Below are 23,469 nucleotides of genomic sequence, written 5' to 3' on the forward strand. Positions count from 1 at the left end.
TACGCTCTCTACGAGGCGGCATGATTCTGACAGAAAACATCAAAAGATCATTAAAGCATTAACAATTTTACAGGACTGCAACCTAAGCTCTGATACCAAACTGACACACCCCGATCCGGAGGATCCAGGTGTGCTGGCCGTCACGTGGGCGTGACGTAACCATGGGCGCGACACGGAAGCAAACAACAACAACAACAAAAATCAGCAGAAATTCAAACCAAACTCAAACATAACAACCTACGAACATAACCGGACGAGTTATAAAGTAAACACATAAGTTCAGAGCATAGGTTAACTGCAGTCAAGTAGGACTAAAATAAAAATACATCACCCTCAGGTGAGTCCTACATGTAAAGGGTCTGTCAGAAGCCGGAATAAGACCTCGAGAGCCACCAACCTGAAGGATTTATTTTGAAAAACATGTTCATTTGAGCAACATCATATAGCATGCAATTAACAATTAAAGGCGGAATCATGCTTGCATGCACTCAAAAACAAAACATTACCATGAAATTCAAAACCTAGTAGTTTGGTGAACCAATAATCAACTCAAAACAAAGTGAGTTGAAATTAATACCTTTGTAGATTCCTCTTTGCATAAGCAAAGGCTAATCACCCAAAGAGATAGGGCCTTCATTCCTTGCTTCTTAGATCCATGGATTTGGATGGAAGAATAGGTTCTCCAAGTTCCCAAAATTGAGAACCTCTAAGTCTCTTCACCAAGGTTAGATTGTAGAAGAAATGAGTGACCTTGGAGTAGTAGGATTGCTAGATGTACCCTCCAAGGTGTTAGCTTCTTTAGAGAGAAAATGGAGAGACAATTCTCACCCATTTTCACCCAAAATAAACCCTTAATCACATTAATGAATATTTGGCTATAAAGTCCTTTATATAGTCACTTCTTTAAGTGACCTAAACAACCAAAACCCTAATTCATCACCATATGGCCGGCCACCTAAGGAATTTTGGGCTTTTGGGCTTTAATGAATCTTTATTCATTAAATTGTCATACAACTTAAGTTAATGGGCTTGACGTTCGAAGCCCATTGGGCCTTAAGGTCCAAAACTATCCCGAGGTCTTTAACGAACTTATTCGTTTGATTAATTAACATATTAATTAATCCTTGCCATAAATAAATGATTAAACCATTTAATCATTCTTACTCATTTCCGTTTAATCTTCAATCTCCACCTTTTATGGTGTGCGATCCATTAGGTTCCTTTTAGCGAGGCAGTGGGCGATTAAAACAATTTTACATCGATTGTGAATTGAAACAATTTTCAATTCTCCCTTTAGTGGTTATACACGTATAGGGCTTCCACAAACCATGGTTGACGCCTAGCAGCATGTCATGGTTACCCAAGCTAATCAGAAGAGGTTAGAGAACCTATTCAGTTCGGGATTACAAATGCAATACGGTCCTTCTCTAATCTAATACTCTTGACCACATTGTTTGGTATGATAGTTTATTTACTCATGTTTACTATCCAATGTGAATCGTTTGCTTATATGATTTCCTTGAATGTGATTTGGAACGCATTCCCCAATCTCATTCATACTCTGGCCAGAGATTCCAAATCATATCATAGAGTATTCTCCCTCAACTGTTTGAAGGTTAGAGATCCCTTGTTGCGCATTTACTTGTCTCCATAGCTAAGTGGCTTAACCCCAACGATGCCGTGACACCCCTAGGGGGTGAATTAGACATAATCAAAGATTAAGGACTTAACCACAAGACAACTGTGATGCCTCAGGTCAAAGGACTACTTTGCATTATCCCAACCATGAGTTCTCATGTGACATGGAATATAAGAACTCTTCGTTGATCACGTTCAGTGAACTCATTCTCTTATTGAGCACCTACGTACTTGTCTTGATGTCACACACACCAATGACTCGAGACTAGTCACTCTCCCTGAGAGAAGACACAGTACGTACTGATCTTAACGGACTGTCAATGCCCAATTGGTAATCCTATGATCAGGAACATTTAGGATGTGTCTACGAAAGAATGGTCTCATTAATCTAACTTCATTAGATTGCATTCTCCCAATCACATATTCCTTGGACTTTATCGTTTAAGCATATAACATTTATATGAGACGGCTCAAACAATAATCTTTGCCCTTTATATGTTAAACTAGATTAGTTTAACATTTGAAATGTCCGTAAAGTATCATCATATGATTGGTTTTAGGGCACATTTCCAACACAACTGCTAAACTAGAACCTGGAGGGGCGCAAAACAAAATGAGTGGGTCAGTAAAATCAAATAGTTTCCCAAAACAGTTCATTAAAAACAATTCTATCCCCTCGCTGTAAAAACCTGTATACTTTCCCAGAAAATAGTATATATACATATATATACACGCATCATCACTCAGCACATATCCATCATCATAATATCTCAGAAATGATATGCCATGCCCAAAAATATAATCAGAATGCATCAATAATAGTCAAGTGAATAATAAATCAACCGGAGACACTACAATGGTCCTGTACGGCTGATTCTAAAGCTCAACATCCAATCCAACCGGAGTCACCTCGGTGACCTGTACGGTTCAACTCTGCACGTCACTCAGAACTACATATAGTAGTCTGTACGATGACAGGTGTATAATTACGCTCTAGTGCTTCTCATCAATCATCGGCGCGCATATCTAAGGTCACCCACCAGTCGGAACCCCTCTAATGGTCTGTACGACTGGCATGTCGGAACCCTCACATGGTCTGTACGACATCCACCTACTTGGATCCAAGACGAGCGTGCGGTGTGGTGAATAACAATATAAGCACTATCACCTAGGTGCAGGTTATGAGCTTTCAATGAAATTCAATATAAATAACTCAGCTGAAAAAATAAATAACTCACCTGAGCGTCCACCGCGTCATATCACATATATATGCAACAATTATCAAGCTAGATATCTCAATAATTCATGCATGGCAATTAAATTCATAACTTTCATAAAAACGCGTATTTTCTGGGAAAATAAATGTATATAGGTAAATACGAAATCAAAACTGCCCACTCACTGATAAGTCGACGGGTCGTAACCCCCGTGGCGTCCCTGGATGCGCTCGTCCTCGGGATACGTCTCACCTATATGCGAAACAACTATAAAAACGTTAATTTAAACACATCACCAATTTTTCGAAATAACTTCTCATACGATGCTCAATTTGGGTATATGAATATACCACATCGACCTACTCGACGTCACGAGCGTCGGGAAATTTTTAGAAAAATTTTTGGAGGGCTCACGTGCCCCCACGCGCCGCGCGTGGCATGGGCCTACGCGCCCCCTACGCGCTCTTCTTCTTCCTTGGGTCGCCGGACTGGTTTTTCCGGCGGCCGTTTTCCGGCGAATTTTAAAACTCTTCGTTCTCCTTCGTTTTTCACCCATTTTCTTCGTATTTTATATCAAATTGAAGCCCCAAACATGTGGAATCACGACAGACTAGTTTAAGGCTCTAAAAATCAAGAAATCTCACCGGAAAATTCCCAAGAATTTCGGCCAAAATGGAACCACGTGATCCCGACGTCCAAATCCTTCAAACGAAGCACTCCGAGCCTCCTTAGGACCTCACTAAGCTCACTACAAGCTTAGAATTCCCTGAAACACGACATTTTACGTGTGCATGAATAGTAACTTAAAAATGGAGGTTCGGGTTCCACATGATTTCGAGGATTTCACTTCCTAAAACTAGCACCAATGAACTCAGAACGTCGAAAGGATGAAGATGCATACCTTGGTTGCCTCGATCCGTCGAGTTTTTGGAGGGTTTGGGTGTGCCGTACGTATTTGGGTGTGGGGGAGTGTGAGATCGTGAGGGGAAGAGACAGAGAAGACGCAGGGGAAGGAGAGAGAGAGATCCTGTGTGTTCCAAACTAATCCACACCATCCAAACCCTTTCCTAATTCCCTAACCACACATAACAAAATCAACTTTCAATATATTTCTAACTTAAACAATTTTCCAAAAGCTTAGGGACCATACACTTTCCAAAACGTAATACACACATACCTAAGTAACGTCGAGGGTAAAATAGTCATTTAACGCTCCTGATATATATAATTCCTGGGACGGGCTGTGATAGTTTTAGGACAAAGGAAGGACAAGCAACCACACATCATATACTATGCCTCTTGGACCTTGAATGACGCTCAATTGAACTACTCTACGACTGAATAAAAACTTCTTGCTATTGTTTTTGCTTTAGATAAGTTTCGTTCTTATTTACTTGATACTAAATTTATAATCTATTCTGATCATGCAGCGTTGACGTACTTACTTACGAAGAAGGAGGCTACACCAAGGCTTATTCGCTGGATGCTTCTTCTCCAAGAGTTTGATATCGAAATCTGGGACAAGAAAGGAAGTGAAAACGTGGTGGCTGACCACTTGAGCCATATGGTGCATGAAGAGGATGCTGTGCCTATCCCAGAGACATTCCTAGATGAGCAGCTGCTGTCTATTGAGGTAAGTGTGCCATGGTATGCCGATTTAGTGAATTATTTGGTGTCTAAACAAGTTCCAAGCACTCTAAACAAGCACCAACGTGATAAACTTAAGAAAGAGGCATGTTTTTATGTGTGGGATGATCCTTACTTATGGAAATATTACCCTGATCAAATCATTTATAGGTGTGTGCATGATTATGAGTTTAATTCAATTTTAACTTTTTGTCACACTTATGCATGTGGAGGTCACTTTGGCACTCAAAGGACTACACTAAAGTACTTGAATGTGGTTTTTATTGGCCTACTATCTTTAAGGATGCTAGAACCTTTTGCATAACATGTGATCGTTGTCAAAGAACCAGAAACATTGGTTCAAACGATCAAATGCCGTAGGCCCCTATATTTTGTATCGAAATTTTTGATGTTTGGGGCATTGATTTCATGGGTCATTTTCCTTCATCTCATGGTTTTGTTTATATTTTACTTACGGTTGATTATTTTTCGAAATGGATGGAAGCAAAAGCCACCCGTACTAATGATTCTAAAGTGGTTGCAGATTTTGTGAAAACTAACATATTTGCTAGATTTGGAATGCCAAGAGTTCTCATAAGTGATGGGGGGCTCCCATTTTTGCAATTGAACCATTAAAGCGCTACTTAAGAAGTATAACGTCACACATAAGGTGGCAACACCTTATCATTCTCAAAGAAGTGGGCAAGCCGAGGTTTCTAATCGGGAGATTAAGCAGATTTTGGAGAAGACTGTTGGACCAAATCGGAAAGATTGGAGCTTGCACTTGAATGATGCATTGTGGACATATCGTACAACATAAAAAACACTAATTGGAATGTCCCAATTTCAGCTCATCTATGAGAAACCATGCCATCTTTCGGTTGAATTGGAGCACAAAGCACATTGGGTCGTCAAAACGTTTAATTTAGACCTTGATGCCGCTGGAATCCATAGAAAGCTTCAATTGAATGAACTTGAAGAGATTCGGAAAGAAGCATACAAGAAAGCTCTTATTTACAAAGAGAAGTCAAAGGCCTTCCATGACAAGATGATTATGAAGGAGATTTTTGTGAAAAACATGTTCATTTGAGCAACATCTATGGCATGTAATTAACAATTAAAGGCGGAATTATGCTTGTATGCACTCAAAAACAAAACATTACCCATAAAATTCAAAGCCTAGTAGTTATGTGAACCAAGACTCAACTTAAGAACAAAGTGAGTTAAGAAATTTTATACCTTTGAAGTACCTCTTTGCTTAGCAAAGGTTAATCACCCATGTGAGGGCCTTCTTTCCTTTGTCACTTTACTCCTTGGCTCCATGGATGTGGATGGAGGAACTTTGCTTCTTGGCTCCATGCCTTCTTGGATATGGATGGAAGAATTGGTTTCTCCAAAAGTCCCCAAAGTTGGAGACCTCTAAGTTTCGACACCAAGGATGGTTGAGGAAGAAGATGAGTGGCCATGGAAGTGTTAGATACTAGTAAACTCTCCCATGGTGGCTGGCTATTCTATAGAGAAAAGAGAGAGAGTTTTTCTCACTTTTCATCCTTAGAAAACCCTAATGAGGATGGAGCAAAGATACCTCTTCTATGCTTTCAACTTTTGTATACATTTTGGACCAAAAGGCCTTTCCTCTCTCTATAGCCGGTTTTCCCAAGCCTTTGGGCTGTTTTGGGCTTCTTGAATTTTGTTTGTTAAGTTGTCATACAACTTAAGCTAATGGGCTTGACGATTCGAAGCCCAATTTGGGCTTTAAGGCCCAAAACTAACTCAAGGTTTAAAACGAACTTATTTGTTTGATTAATTAACATATTAATTAATTCTTGCCATACATAATTAAACCATTTAATTGTCCTTACTCATCTCCATCAAATCCTTCAAGCATTACCTTACACGGTGTGCGATCCATTAGGTTCCTTTTAGCGAGGCAGTGGGCGAATAAAACTCTTTCAAATCGATTGTGAATTGAAACTTACTTTCAATTCTCCCTTTAGTGATTATACACACTTAGGGCTTCCACAAACCATGAGTAACACCTAGCAGTATGTCATGGTTACCCAAGTTAATCAGAAAAGGTGGAGAACCTATTCAGTTTAGGATTACAATGCAATACAGTCTTTCTCTAATACAATACTCTTGACCACTTTGTTTGGTTTGATAGTTTATTCATGTCTACTATCCAATGTGATTCATTTACTTATATGATTACCTTGAATGTGATTTGGAACGGCTTCCTAAATCTCATTCATACTCTGGCCAGAGATTCTTAATCATATCATAGAGTATTCTCCCTCAAATAGTTTGAAGGTTAGAGATCCCTTGTTGCGCATTCACTTGCCTCCATGGCTAAGTGGCTTAACCCCAACTATGTCGTGGACACCTTCGGATGGAGCGACTTTGACATAGTCAAAGATCAAGGACCTAACCATAAGACAACTATGATGCCTCAGGTCAAATGACTACTTTGCATTATCCCAACCCTGAGTTCTCATGTGACATGAGTATGAGAACTCCTTGTTGATCGCGTTCAATGAACTCATTCTCTATTGAGCACCTATGTACTTGTCTTGGTGTCAGTCACACCAATGACCCGAGACCAGTCACTCTCCCTAAGAGAAGACATAGCACGTACTGATCTTCATAGACTGTCAATGCCCAATTGGCAATCCTATGATCAAGAACGTTTAGGATATGTATACGAAAGAGAATGGTCTTATGAATCTAACTTCTTTAGATCGCATTCTCCCAATTACATATTCCTTGGACTTATCGTTTAAGCGTATAACATTTATATGAGACGGCTTCAAACAATAATCTTTGCCCTTTAAATTAAACTATATTAGTTTAACATGTGAAATGTCCATAAAGTATCATCATATGATTGGTTTTAGGGCACATTTCCAACAGATTCCTGGCAAGACGTTTGTCGTAGGGCAAAAAGTGTTACTCTTCAATTCCCGCCTTCGGTTGTTTCCAAGTAAGTTACGTTCTAAGTGGATTGGCCCTTTTGTTGTTACTAATGTTTTTCCTTATGGTGCAGTCCAAATTCAAAGTCTGAAGATCGGAAACGATTTCAAAGTGAATGGACATCGTTTGAAGGCATACTATGAGCACTTTGAGGAGCATGCCGTAGAGGACATACCCCTCCATGACGTTGGCCCTATTGCAGCTTAAATGGAAATATCGTTCGGCTGGAAGACATTAAAGCAAGCGTTTCTTGGGAGGCAACTCATGTGAATAAAGAAACACTAGGAAGCTCCAGCATCATAACCAGATTTGCGGTTCTTAAACTCTACTCTTTATTGCTTTTACTTTGCCATGCTTGTCATGTTTGTTAGTTGTGTCGTTTGCTTGTTTGTGTGTGAGTCTATGTTTGAAACATTGAGGACAATGTTTGGTTTAAGTGTGGGGCGGGGGGGGGGGGGTAAGCAAGTGTTTTTATTGAAATTTCATGGGTTTTATCACCTAGCACCGCTAGAGTTGTTTTTCACTGTTTTAAAGTGTTTTTTATTGTGTTTTGAAGTGTTTCAGTGTGTTTTGAAAGAAAAATACGAAAATTTGAAAAAAAAATAGAAAAAGTTTTGAAAAACCCAAAAAGAGTCGTTTTTGTGTGTTTGTGTCTTAGGGTACCTTCCAACACAATGATGAGAATTTGGTTTTTAATTACATGACTGTTAAAGAAAATTACAAACATGGGTGGAAGTTTGATATGCTCTTTGGTTAATGCTTGGTTGTAGTTGTCATTAACGAATTCACATGTAATCACAAAGGAAAACAAATTAGTTTTTGTAACATGCTTGAAGGAAGGAACTCAAACTAACGTTACAACCCTGAGAGACTTGAGCCTATACGTTATTTGGAGAGTTATTAATCTGTGATTTCTTGTTTTCTAAAGTCGTTGCATGATCTCATTATTCTTTGCTTGGTTGCTACTTAGAATGCGTTTTATCACTTTAATTCCAAATACTAGAACTCATGCCCGTTTCATTCAAAGCTTTAAATTGAGTGCATAACATATAACAAGATGAAGTTGTTTAGTAGTTACCACCAGAGCCAAAAAGCCTTCATCCCATGCATTTGTTTTATAGGTTTAACCTCTTTGAGCCTTATTTAGCCTAGTTTCGTTGTTAGCCACATTACTCCTACCTAGCCTCGAATAGGACTATCCATACCATTGTTCTTAAAGTATAGTGGAGCATGACTTAGAGAGAATTCCTTTTGATCAAACATATTGCAGAAATCAAGTGTGGGGGAAGGTTATGTACACGAGTAGAAAGAAAAAAAGAGAAAAAAAAAATCATGGAAAAAGAAAAAGAAAAGAAAAAAGTGTGAAGAAAAGAAGGGAAATGAGTTGAAAATAAGTGAGAATGAGCTCATAAGTATTGGTTGTTGAAGAAAGGGCCCAAAAGGTTTGAATATGACCCTAAGCATGTACGAAATCCCCTTAGTATTTCAAGTTATATGCTGCATTCAAGAGTGAATTCTAAGTTGATTTCATTGCTTTGCTTACTATTGCTTTAAGAACCTGCAACCCTTATCCTTAACCTTTCTTTGTTAGCCAATACCCTTAGCCTCGTTACAACCCTTAGACTTTAATCTTGGTTGTTGTGTGTTTCAATATGTGGAGTTTGGGATTGGTATGAGCATATGGTATCCCTGGTTCTCGCATCTATGTAGTGGCATTCCGTTCATGAGATCATATATATATATACATGCATTAATAATTTCAGAAAGTGTCTTCTTTGAGTATAACATATATGAGTGCTAGTCTACATGTTTACATCAATCTTCTCACATATACCTAGTATAGGGAGTGTAGTTAGAAAATCTATGTGAAAATACAGTGTATATCCGCTGAGGAATTGAGGGAATTCTCTAAGGCATGTTACTACATTCAAAACATTGTTTTAAATTGATTAAATGCGAGCTAGTGAGTGGTGACTGTGATTAAGTGTGTGCTCGAGGGTAAGGATAACTGAAATCTATGGGAGTACTGATTTTTAATGTGTCATGTTTCATTGGAAATCCCTGAGGCAAATGTTGGAAGGTCTAGGTAATGTTTTGTTTGTTTTGTTTGTTTTGTTTTGCTCGAGGACTAACAAAAGCTAAGTGTGGGGGAATTTGATAGGAGCATATTTATGCAACTTAGTTAGCTTGTTTTCTTGCATTTTCATAGTTAGTTCTTACTTATTTTAGTGTTTTAAGCTATTTTCTTGTGTTTATAGGTCCAAATGACAAAGTTGGCAAGAAAGTGCAATTTGGAGCATTTTGAAGTAGTTTTGGGCACCAAATGGATAGCTTATGAGTGGAGCAAGATGGATGGACGAATTTGAAGTTCAAGAGGCTAGGAATGTGCTGAAAAGATGAAGAAAATAAAACCAAGACAAAGAAGATAAGGAATCAACTCAAAAGGAGGAATATTATCCAAAACCTTATCCAACCTTATCTTATTCAAACTAACCTTATCTTATCGTATCCTAATCTTATCACCTTAAATCCAGCTGCAAGGGGACCTAAATATCTAATTTCTAGAAGGCCTATCCTTTCCCCTACATTTATGCCGCACCCTTGTCCTTCTAGAACCCCTAAATTGGTGCTGAAACATTCTTTCTAGAAGTCCCTACAAATCTGGCGCCTCCTCTTCTTGTAGAAGTTCTAGAACCTGCAACCCTAATCCTTTTCCCTCTTAAATTAGGCCAAATTTATCCCTTTCCTTGTAGGAATTTGTGCCACACCTTTCTAACCTAATTCCCCTTGGTTTCTGATTGTTTTAAACCCATTCCACTTGGGTTTTGGTTACACAATCCTTTTCCTTTCAGAAATTGTGACAAATCCTTTTCCTATGCTACCTTGTGTTATGGGTTTTTGCACTATAAATACATCCTTTCTGCCACAATTCAAACGCCTGATAGGAGCATATTTATGCGACTTTGTTATCTTGTTTTCTTGCATTTACGTTGTTAGTTATTGTTTATTATAGTGATTTAAGCTAGTTTCGTGTGTTTGTAGGTTCATATGGCAATTGAAGCAAGAAAGTGCATTTTGGTGCATTTTAGAGCAAAAATGAGCTTAAATTGGAAAGTACATGCTTGGAGCACAAGGAATGGACGTGTTTGAAGGGCAAAGGAGCTTAAGAAATGAAGAAATGAATGTGAAGAACAAAGAATTCAGAATTAGAAACCAAAGTTTCTAAAGTTGGAAGTTTCTATTCTTGGAGGTTTCCATTTTCGAGAGTTTCTATTCTTGGTTTTGGGCTTTCTAGAAGCCCTATCTACAAACCCAAACCCTAGCCCACTAATTTGCCGCACCTAGGCCTTTAAAATTTCTAATTTCCTTGCCTTGCAAGGCTTTCTAGAAACCCTATTTTCCTTGCCTTGCAAGGCTTTCTAGAAACCCTAATTCATTGTGGATCTCTACCCTTGCCGCACCCTAAACCCTAGCCCATTACTTGTGCTGATTTCTCTAGGGTTTTGTGGTGCCTATAAATACATATTTTAGGGTTGAATCACCGAATTTTCGTCCATACTTCCAGCCACACCATTCTACACATCCAAAAACCTCAAAAACACAATTCTAGCCATTTTTCTTCCTGGCCGCAAGCCATCTACCACCATTCTTCCATATTTTCTAACCTTCCCCCATCCTTTTGCTGCAACACTTCCATTCCACCAAAGAGAGGAGCTTTGCCGTGACCTTTGGAGAGGAGGAAGGCTTTGTCGCATGCAATCTTCAACCATTGGAGTTTCTAGAGTTCTTTCTTTCTTTGTTTCTGTTTTCATGTTTAATTTAACTTGCTTTTCAATTATGTTAAACATGTGGAACTAATTTCTTTTTAGTTAGAGGTGAATTTGAAGCCATGGACATATGTTTTATATGATTTGATTTCTTCCAATTATGATTTCAGAAATTGTGAATGTGATTTACTTATCTATTTGATTGATAACTTGTTTATGTATGTGGGTTGAGGGTCGACACTTAGTTTGCATGCTTAAACTTGATGCTAGGATATAAGGGAATTTCACCTAATCGTTATTAACTTGTATTCATATGTAGTGAAAGTCGCTAGTCACGATTGCGTTAAGTAAATCCTAGGCAAGAGTAACATGCGTATCCCATAGTTATGAATGTCTCGTCAATGCTTATGATTTCCATTGAACTTAATGATCTTTGATATGTGTCTCTATCATGCGTATTCCATAGTTAGGGTCCTTGATAAGAATAATTTGGTTGTAATGCGTATTCCATTCAATTCAATGAATCTAGGGAAATCTGAGAATTAATTGGTGCAATCTAGTTAATTTGGGGCATTGTCATTCATGGTTTGTTGAAAGAGTAATTGGAAATCGAGTTGTATGCATATGTTCATGTGTGGATAAGGAACCCTCTAACTAGCTTCTCACCATTCTATTTAATCACAATCTGTTTTGCTTTACATTTGTTTTTAAAGTTTGAGTTTTAAAGTTTTAATTTCGTCAAAATCAATCCCCCATTTATTTTAAAGTGTTAGATTAGTTAGAAATCCATTTAGTTGTGTTTTTAAGTGTTTTGAGTCAAGTCATAGTCCAAATTCGTCCAAACTAGTGTTAGGTACTCAAAACTGCCCAGAAAGTGGTTTTAAGGCAGTTTTGAGCCTTTTAGTTGCTGTTTTGAGTTTTTAGTTTGTTTAGGTGTTTTAAAACCCTAGTTTTGCATTAATTGAGTCTAGTTTAGTGTTCTACATTATATTTTTATGTTCTTGAGTCAGTTTTACATTGATTAGCATCCCTAGTTAATCCCCGGTTAGAACGATCCCTATTTGCTCATATACTACAATTGTCATCCATAGGGTTTAATTTGTGTGTCAAGTTAATTTTCACATCAACGCCCACCCTCTACCATATTTTTCTACACCATTCACCACAAATTCGTGCCATACATCCCTCTAGTGCTGCAGCTGTGCAAGGAAGGAGAAGAAGGAGCCACCTGGAGCTGTGCTTGCCATTCAAGACATTAGATTGTTATAGTGTTTCTAGGTGTATTCTATCTTTGTTTTCAATGTTTAAATTTAATTGTCCTTGTTTAATTGCGAACATGTGGAACTAATTTCTTTATAGTTGGAGGTGAATTCGAAGCCATGATTATATGCTTTATATGAATTGATTACATCCAGTTATTGTTTCTTGAGTCTTGAATGTGATTTGCTTATCTGAGTTATTAAAACTTGTTTGTGTATGTTGATTGAGGGTCGACACTTAATTTGCATGCATGAATTTGATGATAGAGTATAAGGGAGTTTCACCTAATCGTTATGAACTTATATTCACAAGTAGTAAAAGTCACTAGTCATGATTGTGTTAAGTAAATCCTTGGCAGGAGTATCATGCATTTCATAGTTACAAATGCCTTGTCAATGCTTATGGTTTTCAAAGAACTTAATGACCTTTGATATGTTTTCTATCATGTTTTTCATAGTTAGGGGACTTAAGAAGGATAATTTGGTTGTGATGCGTATCCCGTCCAATTCAATGAAATAAGGAAAATCTGATAGTTAATTTGTGCTATCACGGTTAACTTGGGGTGTTGTCATTCATGGTTTAAAGGAATAATAACTGGAAATCGGTTTGTATGCATATGTCATGTGTGGAGAAGGACCTTCTAACTAGCCTTTCACCCTTTTCAATTCACCAAATTCGTTTTCTTAAAGTGTTAAGTTTCTATTTTGAGTTTTAAATTCGTCAAAAAACAATCCCCTTTCATTAAGTCTTGTTAGTTGAGTCATAATCTGTTTTCTTTTAGTCTTTTGAGTCAAGTTAAGTTTTATTTTTGTCAAAACCACTTGTTAGGTCTAGAATTGAGTATTTTTTTATTGTTTGTTGCTGTTTTGAGTGGTTTGAGTTAGTTTTAAGTCATAAGAGTCTAGTTTATAGTTTTAGAGTCTAGTTTAGTGTTTTGAGTCTTATTTGTGTTGATTAGCATCCCTAGTTAATCCCGGGTCTAGAACGATCTCTGCTTACATCTTTACTACAATTGGCAACAATAGGGTTTAATTTGTGTGTCAAGTTAATTTTCACATTAGCAGTACCTGTTAAAATACCATATATTAGAATTTCTATAAAGTTTTACTTTAGTCGCTGAAAATGACTCGAATGACAACGTGGTGCTAAAGTGGTAGCACTTGACAGAAGAACGTCTGGGAAGAATCACTTTGGTCCTCGACAATACTAATCTTTCAAACATAGTAATAATTTCGGATCTTCAGAAGGAAGATTGTACTCCGATAAACCCCATTCCAAGTAGATTATTAGCAAATTCCTTTTCCCAACCTTAGAACACTAATTCCCAAAATTTCTTTTGATGCTGCACTCGTCATTACGATGAGTATAAGTATGAGAGTACGAGTTGTTATGCTTACGATTAGCAGAAATCCCTAGAGCCGTAAGTAAATTTCCCTTAGAATCAGCGAAACCGAGTCATTAGGGCCAATTTCTTACCAACCATCTGAAACCATCCACCCGAGCAGGCTCTAACCTGTAATCAGCCTTCGGTGGTGCTGCTCATGTAAGTGTGGGGGAAGTGTTTCTCATGTAAGTAGTGTGCCATAGGCAGGGGTGGAAAGAAAAGAAAAGAAAAATTCATCCAAAGAAAAAAAAAAAAAAGTTGAATTTGACCCTAAGAGTTGTTTAAATCTTTCCCTTATGTCTAAAAGTTGATTTTTGCAATCTAAGTGAATTCTAAGTTTCAAGTTCATTACTTTATTTGCTATTGCTTTAAGAACGTTTGTTTTCCCTTACCTTCATTTGTTAGCCAACACCTCAAGCCCCGTTACAACCTTTGACTTCAATCTTGAGTGTTATGTGTTTCAATTTGTGGAGTTTGAATTTGGTATGAGCATATGGTGTCATTGGTTCTCGCATCTAAGTAGTAGCATTCCATTCATGAGATCATATCTAAACATGCTTAATAACTCCAGAAATCGCTTTCTTTGTAATACATATATATGAGCGTTCGTTTTCATGTTTACATCAATCTTCTCACATATAACTACTATAGGGTGTGTAGTTAGAAAATCTGAGTGAAAATTGGGTGAATATCTTGTAAGGACTTGAGCAAATTCTCTAAGGTTACTACATTCAAAATCATATTTTAATTGGTTAAATGTGAACTAGTACGTGGTGACTATGATTAAGTATGTGCTTAAGTGTGAAGATGACTCAAATCTGTGGGGATAATGATTTTTAACATGTCATGTGCGTTGGAAATCCCTAAGGCAAACGTTGGAAGGTTTAGGTTGTGTTTTGTTTTCTTTATTTTGCTCGAGGACTAGCAAAAGCTAAGTGTGGGGGTAGGTGATAAGCTCATATTTATATATATTTTACATAAAATTCACTTGTCTTTTCTTAGTTAGTTCCTTATATTTTTGAGCTATTTACTATGTTTTTGTGTTTTGTGTGATTTATCAAGCAAAGAAAAGAAAAGTAGCACAAGTGAATTATTAAGTAACAAATTCGTCAAAACTGCCTGTGCAGATTATCTGACTTTGGAAGCATGTTACAAACAGCTCAGAATGAATGAGAGAATGAACCTTATATGCGTGGAAAGCTACGGATGTCTATTTTCTGGAGAAATTTACGGATTGTTAATCTCAATTTTCTAGAAGAAGTTATGGGCATTGTAACACTAAAAGGTCAGAAAAGGGCTAAGCAGATTTGGCTAATAAAAAGAGAAAGGCAACACATGGGCAAAGGAAACACACACACATGGGCAGAAAATGGGTGGATTGTTGGCTGAAATAATGAAGAACATGTGTCTGCAAATGCAAAGGAAAAACACACACACATGGGCAAAGGAAACACACACACATGGGTAGGAATTGTGTGTGTTTTGTGGTTGAAATGATGAAGCATGTGTGTGTAAATGTAAAGGAAAACATGGCAGAAAATGTGTGTGTTTGGTGGTTGAAATGATGAAGCATGTGTGTGTAAATGTAAAGGGGAAACATGACAACACACACTCACACAAGCTGCACATGCAAAGGAAATGGAGTGGTCCTCTCTCAAGCCTATAAATACCACCTCCCATATTCATCAACATAACAGATTTTCTCCTTGCTTTGGCCGAAACTTCCCACCACCATTCTCTCTAATTTCAGCCAAAAACCACCCCTAGCCACACCACCCATCAATCCTAAACCTTTCCATACCATTCCCCATCCATTCTACACCATAAAAACCACCCAAAACCGTCCAAAACCTCTAGTGCCGCTGCTTGCAAGGAAGGAAAGATAAGGAACATCTTGTGCCGTGCCTATGCCCAAGCCTTGGGAGTGTTGGAGCGTTTCTAGGTGTTTTCTATCTTTGTTTTTAATGTCTAAAGTTATGCATCTTTGCTTTGTAAGTATGAGGAACTAAACCCCTCTTAGTTAGGGGGTGATTTGAAACTATGTTCATGCTTGCAATATGATTTGATTACATCCAGAAGACGAAGGCAGATGCTGTTTGGAACAAACCCACAAACCTTTGAATTCTTACACCCTTATCTTTACTGCTTTCATTTTGTTTTGTTTAGTTAGTTGTGTTATTTGGTTGATTTCTGTGAGTTTGTGTTATTTAGTTTAAGTGTGGGGGAAGGTTAACCAAAGTTTTTTTTTTTTTTACATTAATTTACATATTTAAAAATAATAATAATAATAATAATAATACATAAAAAAAAAAAAAAAAAAAAAACATAAAAGTAATAATATTTTACATTGATGTGTAAACTAATAGCATTCATTGGTCAGGTGGTGCTTCAGTAATCGGCGGGGCTTCAGCAGTCGGCGGGGCCACAGAAGGAGGAGGCAACAGAGGTTGATCAGTTGGAGCTTCACTACGCGATGCCGCTCCAGAAGACGAAGGCAGATGCTGTTGGAACAAACCCACAAACCTCCGATGATCAAGTAAAATCTGACCATCAGATTCATGTATCTGGTCAATTTTCCTCTTCATGGTTGTGGCATAGTTGTGTGCAAGCTTATGCAATTGTTTATTTTCATGCTTGAGTCCTCTAATCTCCTCTTTGAGACTCTGTATTTCAGCCACCAACGATTCAACGTGACGGGTTCGAGCAAATAGGCGTTGGGCCATGTTGGACACAGAACCCGCACACTGCACGCTAAGAGCCAGAGACTCCTTAACCGCCAATTCATCAGACCGTCTAGCGAGCAGTCTGTTATCTCTGGGGGTGACAAGGTTCCGGGCCACCACCGCAGCGGTCATGTCATTTTTCATCACCGAATCCCCAACGGTAAGAGGACCAGTAGGGGATATGAAAGATGGACGCCATATGTTGTCTGGAGAAGGAGGGGCTGCTCCTTCATCAAGGTTCAAGTCAAAACGACGGTCGGAAGGGCCAGACATTTTTCAGAGGTGGTGAAGAAAGAAAAGAGATCGGACAGATTAAGATTTTGGAAGTGCAAGAAGGGAGTGTTTACAAGAGGAAGCTCAAGTGTGTTGTGGAACAAAATTAGCGCCTTTATAAAAAGAAGAAATCGAAGAGGCGCTCCTCAGAAATTGTTGAAGCGTCCTCTCGCAAATCGAAGAGTCGGGGCTCCTTTCTCAAAAGCCGAATTCTTTTCTCAAAAGAGGCGTTGCAATTCTCAAAAGCTGAGCTTGCTCAGAAACCACGAGCCGAACCCCGGATTTCGCAAGATCAATTTGTCCAGACGTGTTGTCACTCGTCACATGCAACTGGCAGCTTTGCGGAAATTACGGGCAGCTTTGTCAGAAAGCGCGTAATTTGTACTATTCATCCATCCACCGGCTGCCGACAATGAGTGAGAGAATAGTTCCGGTTGTGAAGAAAAATCCTATAAGTCTCTACCTTCGCCTTCCACAGCAAAGGCACACCCTCTCAGCACTTCTTCATCTCCGAGAATGCATTCCCAAAGAATCCTCCTAAGTTACTCAGTGTTCCTCATTCCTTGGGATACTCCTGCAAACAACCCATTCAAAGCAAAAGTATTTCATATCATAAAGGTTGAAAGCAAGAGTATCTCATATCATGCTTTCTCCTTCCTTCTCCTTGTTCCTGATTGCTTACCAAGCCTTGCTCTCGAGTACTCATCTTCATCATTTGGTACTTCCTCTTCGTAAGTGAAAATGATACCTCGAAGCATGTGGAGACAACGTGCTGATTCATCCTCAGCTAGGGACAAGGAGAAAGAAAGCAAGAGGCAGGCACTTGGAAAGATTGAAGAAAGAAACAGACCAAAACCTCTACCTCGTGCCTGCCCGCCGTGCAGAGGAAACAAGCAGAGAAGAATGCAGACTGCACAATCAAATAATCCCAGCAGAAGAAGTCTGAGATGAAACCAAGGCACGCTAATATTCCTCGCTCAGAATTCCAAATCAGTTCGAGATCAAAACTGTGGAAAGTCAACAAGCACGACCAATGATCACTTATTAGTTCTATTCATTGTCTTTTATCGTGATTTTCAATTTTTCGTTTGCAATTTTTTTTACATTTTCTTGCGTTACTTAACTGAATTATTTCTTTTCTTTGCAGGAACTTTTGGTTATTTCCACCCTTGAAGTTGATTGCAAAATTTTAGCTTGGGGGGTCATTGCTTGGTTTTACTGCAAACTAGGGAAGTTTTCAGTCCAATTGCTTTATTTTGTTTTTTATTATTTATTTATTTTATTTTATTATAGTGTTTTCTGACATTGGGGACAATGTCCAGTTTAAGTGTGGGGGTAAACATCTCTAGAATTTCATTTGTTTCTGTGTTGTTGCTTTTTGTTTTCTTTAAAAAAAAAAAAAAATAGTAAAAAAAAAAAAATCGGAAAATTTAAAAATACAAAAATATTGTCTTGTTTCCCTTATTGTTTTGAATTAGATTTTTGTTAGTTTCCCGACCCAATGATATAATTAGATCAAATTTGAATCATGATCATCAAGAACTTAGTTAACATGTGTTTTGTGAAATTCCTAATTCTCTTGTTAGTTTTGTACATGTTTGATCATCTTTGAAAAACCAAATGCACATAGCCTTGTTAATGTGAAACTAAAGTATGACTTAAAGCTTCATATGTGAATTTAGTGACCATATACATCCTATGTGAGTTTTTGAGCTGATTGAAAGTGTGTGCATTTTTCATACACTCCTATTCTTTCATGTGTGATGAACTTATGTGAGATACATCTCTAGAACTTGCGTAACGATCTTTCGAAATGTTTGTCATTGATTGCATGAACTTGAAAATGATAGAGGCATTAGGTTTACCACTATGGCCCAAATAACCATGTTTCCCAAATAAAAATAATATCATTAGATTGCCAATTTGAGCCGTGTATGTTGAGCCTTTTATTTCTTATCACCAGATATGTCTACCCTTATACCTGAAACATTTTTCCTTACCCTTCCCAAGCAAGCTAGTGAGCAATGTGAGATTGTCTTATGAGAAATGTTTGTGAAGTACTTCGAAGGTGTTTGGCAAAAGAATAAGTGTGGGGGTATTTCATGTTTGTATTAAAAAAAAAAAAAAAAAAAAAAAAAAAAAAAAAAGATTGTATACAAAGAAAATAAAAAGTTTTTAAAGTTTCAGTTTAAGGGTGTGGTTGGAGATGTCAGAAGAATCGTTGGAGAGCTTGAGTTCTTATAAATCTAAAGAAAAGAATTGCTTGCAATGTAGCTTGGAATTTGTGTTTTCCTATTCTTTCGTTTCAATAACCCTATCCCTAAGCCTCATTATATCCAATAAAAGTCCTCTTGATTTAAGTTTTGCAATTATGACTGTGGAGAAGTGATCTTTAAGCAAGCTTATGGTAGAAATTTCACATTTGATTCTTTGAGCGAAACACATTAAAACTAAACACATGTGTGATTGAGTGCATATCCCGTGAGAAGGTCGCTAGTTTGCATATGATGATTTTAAAAATAAAAATTTGAAATTGCATTAGCATGGCTATCTCACACACTACACTTCAAGGATGATTCAAAGATTACTGCTAATATTTGAATAAGGAAGATGAATTTGGATTAGTTTGTTTGGTGCTAGCTATGGTTCTTGATGATTTGTTTTCTCGAATGAAATTCTATGAGGGTCACATAAGGGGGAAACTAATGTTTTTCATGTTAGTACTTTTTCATGTTTTCTTTGTTTTGCTCGAGGACTAGCAAAAGCTAAGTATGGGGGTATTTGATCGGATCATATTTATATATATTTTTACTTCAAATTCACTCGTCTTTTCTTAGTTAGTTCCTTATATTTTTGAGCTATTTACGTTATTTTTGTGTTTATAGGATTTGTTATGCAAAGAAAATAAAAATGGCACAAACTTGTTATTTACTCACTAAATTTTGTCAGGTTGGAATCAGAGTTTGCACTGGGGTTTTTATTAAACTTAAAGATGTTTCAGGTGGAATGGTGAGTAACACACAAAGAAAAGAAGCAGCAAGGCTACCAAAAAGAAGAATAAAATAAAAGAGGAAAAGCAGCACTTGGCTGCCTGGGTGGAACAAAAGAAAACAAAAGAATGAGTGGAGCACGAAGAAAAGAATAAATGAAAGCTACTGAGTGCAGCGTGGTAGGTGGGCAGCGGGCATATATGAGAAAACTGAGCGCAGAAGGCAGGGGGAGAACGCTGCCCTTTGGCAGCGAGGTCAGAGAGGAGAGGAGAAAGGCTGCCTTTGGCAGCGTGAAAGAGAGTCAGAACGGAAAGAAAAAAAAAATAAAAAGAAGGAGAAGGCTGCTTGGGCAGCGGAAGCACAGGGACAGCCAAGAGGCGCGGAACAGAAAAATAATAGAGGGAGAGGGGAGAGACGGGCAGAGGACAAAGGGGGCAGGAGGAATAAAAGGCTTGGCTGCCTTGGGCAGCGAGGAAAGCAGAAACCGAAGGTGAGGACAGCAGGGGGAAGTGAGGACATGCGGAGAGATCAAGAAAAGGCACGGACAGAGCACTCTCCTCTTTCGGTTAAATCTTTCCAACTTATGTTTTACTTTTGGTTTAATTTGATAATAATGTGTAACTAAATTTATTTTGGCTAGAGGTTAATTCAAAGCCATGAATATATTTGTAATATGAATTGATTACCTTCAGTTGTGATTTCTGAGTTGTGATTTAATTTGCTTAACTGCTTGATTGATAACTTATTTTTGTATGTCGATTAAGGATGCATACTTAATTTACATGCATGAATTTGATGCTAGAATATAAGTGAGTTTCACCTAATCGTTATAAACTTATATTCACAAGTAGTGAAGGTTGCTAGTCACAATCACGTTAAGTAAATTCTTGGCATAAGTTTCATGCAAATCATAGTAACGAGTGCCTCGTCAATGCTTATGTTTTTCATAGAACTTAATGATTCTTGCTTGTATCTCTATTATGCAATTCATGTAGGGAACTTGTAGGAAATGTTTTGGGTTGTCGTATGCAATCATCCAACCCAATAACTTGTGGAAAAATTAAGGGTTAATTAGTGCAATTCACGGTTAATTTGGGGCGTTGAGATTTACAATTTATTGAAAGAACAACTGAAAATCAATTTAGGTTGCATATGTGTCATGTGTGGAGAAGAACCCTCTAGCTAGTCCGTCACCTATCCTTTCACCTTAATTTATGCTTTTGTCAATTCTGTAATTTATTTAAGTTTAATTTACTTCTCGTCAAAACCAAACACCCCCCATTATTAAATTATATTATTTAGTTAGTTTTCATTGTTGTTAGTCTTTTAATTCAATTTCCGTCCATTTCAGTTCCTAGTGTCTAAATTGATTGTTTTCATTATGTTGAGTCATTCTAAGTGTGTTTCGAGTTATTAGAGTTTTTAGCCTAGTTTATGTCCTTGAGTCTTGTTTAATATTTTTGAATTAATTTAGAATAGATTAGCAATCCCTCCTAATCCCCGGCCTAGAACGATACCCTACTTACATACTTTACTACATTTGATAAAAAGAGGGTTTAATTTGTGTGTCAAGTAATTCTCACATCAAATTTTGGCGCCGTTGCCGGGGATTAGCAACTTTGCTAATCCCTTTATTTTTGTTTTTGTTTATGTTTATATTGGTGTTTGTGTATTTTACTTTTGATATTTGATTTATTTTTCTTTCTTTGATTTTAGGTACAAATGGAGCAAGACATGGCACTTGCGACCATTCAAGCTCAATTGGCACAGCTCACTGCTCAATTGACTCATAATGCCGAACGGACCACAATGCCAAGTGTCCCTACACTTGATGTGCCCTATGGGCAAGGATATCAAAGTCCTCAATTTTCCGCCAATGAAGATGCTTGGGTTTATCAAGGCTATGATCAACCAAGCAACAACATGTTTTCCAACGCTTACAATTCGGCTTGGAGAGATCATTCAAATTATATGTGGGGGGAACCTCAACAATTCCAACAAGAGGAGGATTTCTATTCAAAACCTATGCAATATGCTCAATCAAACTCAGGTTCGTCAATAAATTATAATCAAATTCTTAATGAATTAAATTCTTTGGTGCAGGGCTCACAAAATCAAGCCAAGGAGGCTCAACAAGATGGATATTGGTAGCAATCTGAGGAGTTTTATTTAACGCCTATGCAGCCACCACCGCATACCCCACAACAATTCCAATCAAATTCAAGTATGTCCATGGATAGTGATCAAATTCTTCAAGTACTAACCTCTTTGACGCAGGACCAACAAAATCAAGACAAGAAGTTGGATAAATTGATGAGTCAAATGGGAGAGATTATGGAATTCATGGTACAAATTCAAGAGCAAAGTGAACTCTCCAACTCAACTGTTGAAAATTCGAAGGAAGATTTTGAAATCCACGATGCTATCACTTTGGAAGGTGACATGAAGGATGAAGCTGTCCCAGAACCATCCAAACACAGCCCGAACATGGATGAATTGCTGCTGCAAGCAGAAGAGGAGGAGGACGACCTGGGCAGTTTAGAAGAATTCTTGCTGCAAGCTCCTCAAATCCCTATGTCATCCAACTCAGGTGAGGAAGTTCTAAATTCACTTCATTCTAACATTATTCCACCGAATGTCCTTTGTCCTTGCAGGTTTTTGATTCCAAATATCAAAGAGAGTGAAAAAGACATTGTGGAAGCTCTTCCAAAGGTGCAAAGTGATATCCTAATTCTTGGTGCACCAAAACAAGTTCCCGATATTATTGAAATGTTCAAAGAACCTTGCACACCAAGAAAAGGGATTCAAGAGAATGAAGTGGTTGAAGCATATCAAGAATACATCCAAGAGGCTGTGCATGAGACAATCAAGCCCAAAGCAGTTGAGTTTGATGACACGGGACAAGCCACAACCATCATAGTAAACCTGGCCAAGTTCAAAGTCCCGGAAATGTTCAAAAATGTGGTGTTTGTCATTGAGTTTGTGTCGGAAAAAGAAAGTAAGTCATCTTCTCCAATTTTAATTTTTATTTATACTAACACTTTTCTGATTTTGATGATTCAGGCACCCACTCTTGAATTTAAACCATTGCCGAATCATTTCAAGTATCACCTCCCATTAAAAGATAAATTCCATGCTTTGGAGCCGAGGGGAGTTTAAAGGAAAGATTCGTCCGGCTAAAGACGTTAAATCAAGCGCTTCTTGGGAGGCAACCCAAGCATTCAACGAATGGAGACTTTGGAATCGCTAACCAAATCAGATTTGAATTCTTACACCCTTATCTTTACTGCTTTCATTTTGTTTTGTTTAGTTAGTTGTGTTATTTGGTTGATTTCTGTGAGTTTGTGTTATTTAGTTTAAGTGTGGGGCAAGGTTAACCAAAGTTTTTTTTTTTTTACATTAATTTACATATTTAAAAATAATAATAATAATAATAATAATACATAAAAAAAAAAAAAAAAAAAAACATAAAAGTAATAATATTTTACATTGATGTGTAAACTAATAGCATTCATTGGTCAGGTGGTGCTTCAGTAATCGGCGGGGCTTCAGCAGTCGGCGGGGCCACAGAAGGAGGAGGCAACAGAGGTTGATCAGTTGGAGCTTCACTACGCGATGCCG

The 23,469-nt window shown here is 37.7% G+C and overlaps 1 protein-coding gene across 1 annotated transcript in view; it reads left to right on the forward strand.

Annotated features, from left to right (window-relative positions):
- Positions 1-23,211, forward strand: part of LOC126592041 (uncharacterized) — a 79,916-nt gene extending 56,705 nt beyond the window's left edge. The window contains exon 2 of the mRNA XM_050257804.1: positions 21,565-23,211. Within this exon, the coding sequence (XP_050113761.1) occupies positions 22,027-23,007 (981 nt within the window). The 5' untranslated portion in view covers positions 21,565-22,026 and the 3' untranslated portion in view covers positions 23,008-23,211. The remainder of the gene's footprint in view (positions 1-21,564) is intronic.
- Positions 23,212-23,469: the final 258 nt, after the last annotated feature.

Source organism: Malus sylvestris, chromosome 12 (genome assembly GCF_916048215.2).
Source record: "Malus sylvestris chromosome 12, drMalSylv7.2, whole genome shotgun sequence".
Lineage (NCBI taxonomy): Eukaryota > Viridiplantae > Streptophyta > Magnoliopsida > Rosales > Rosaceae > Malus > Malus sylvestris.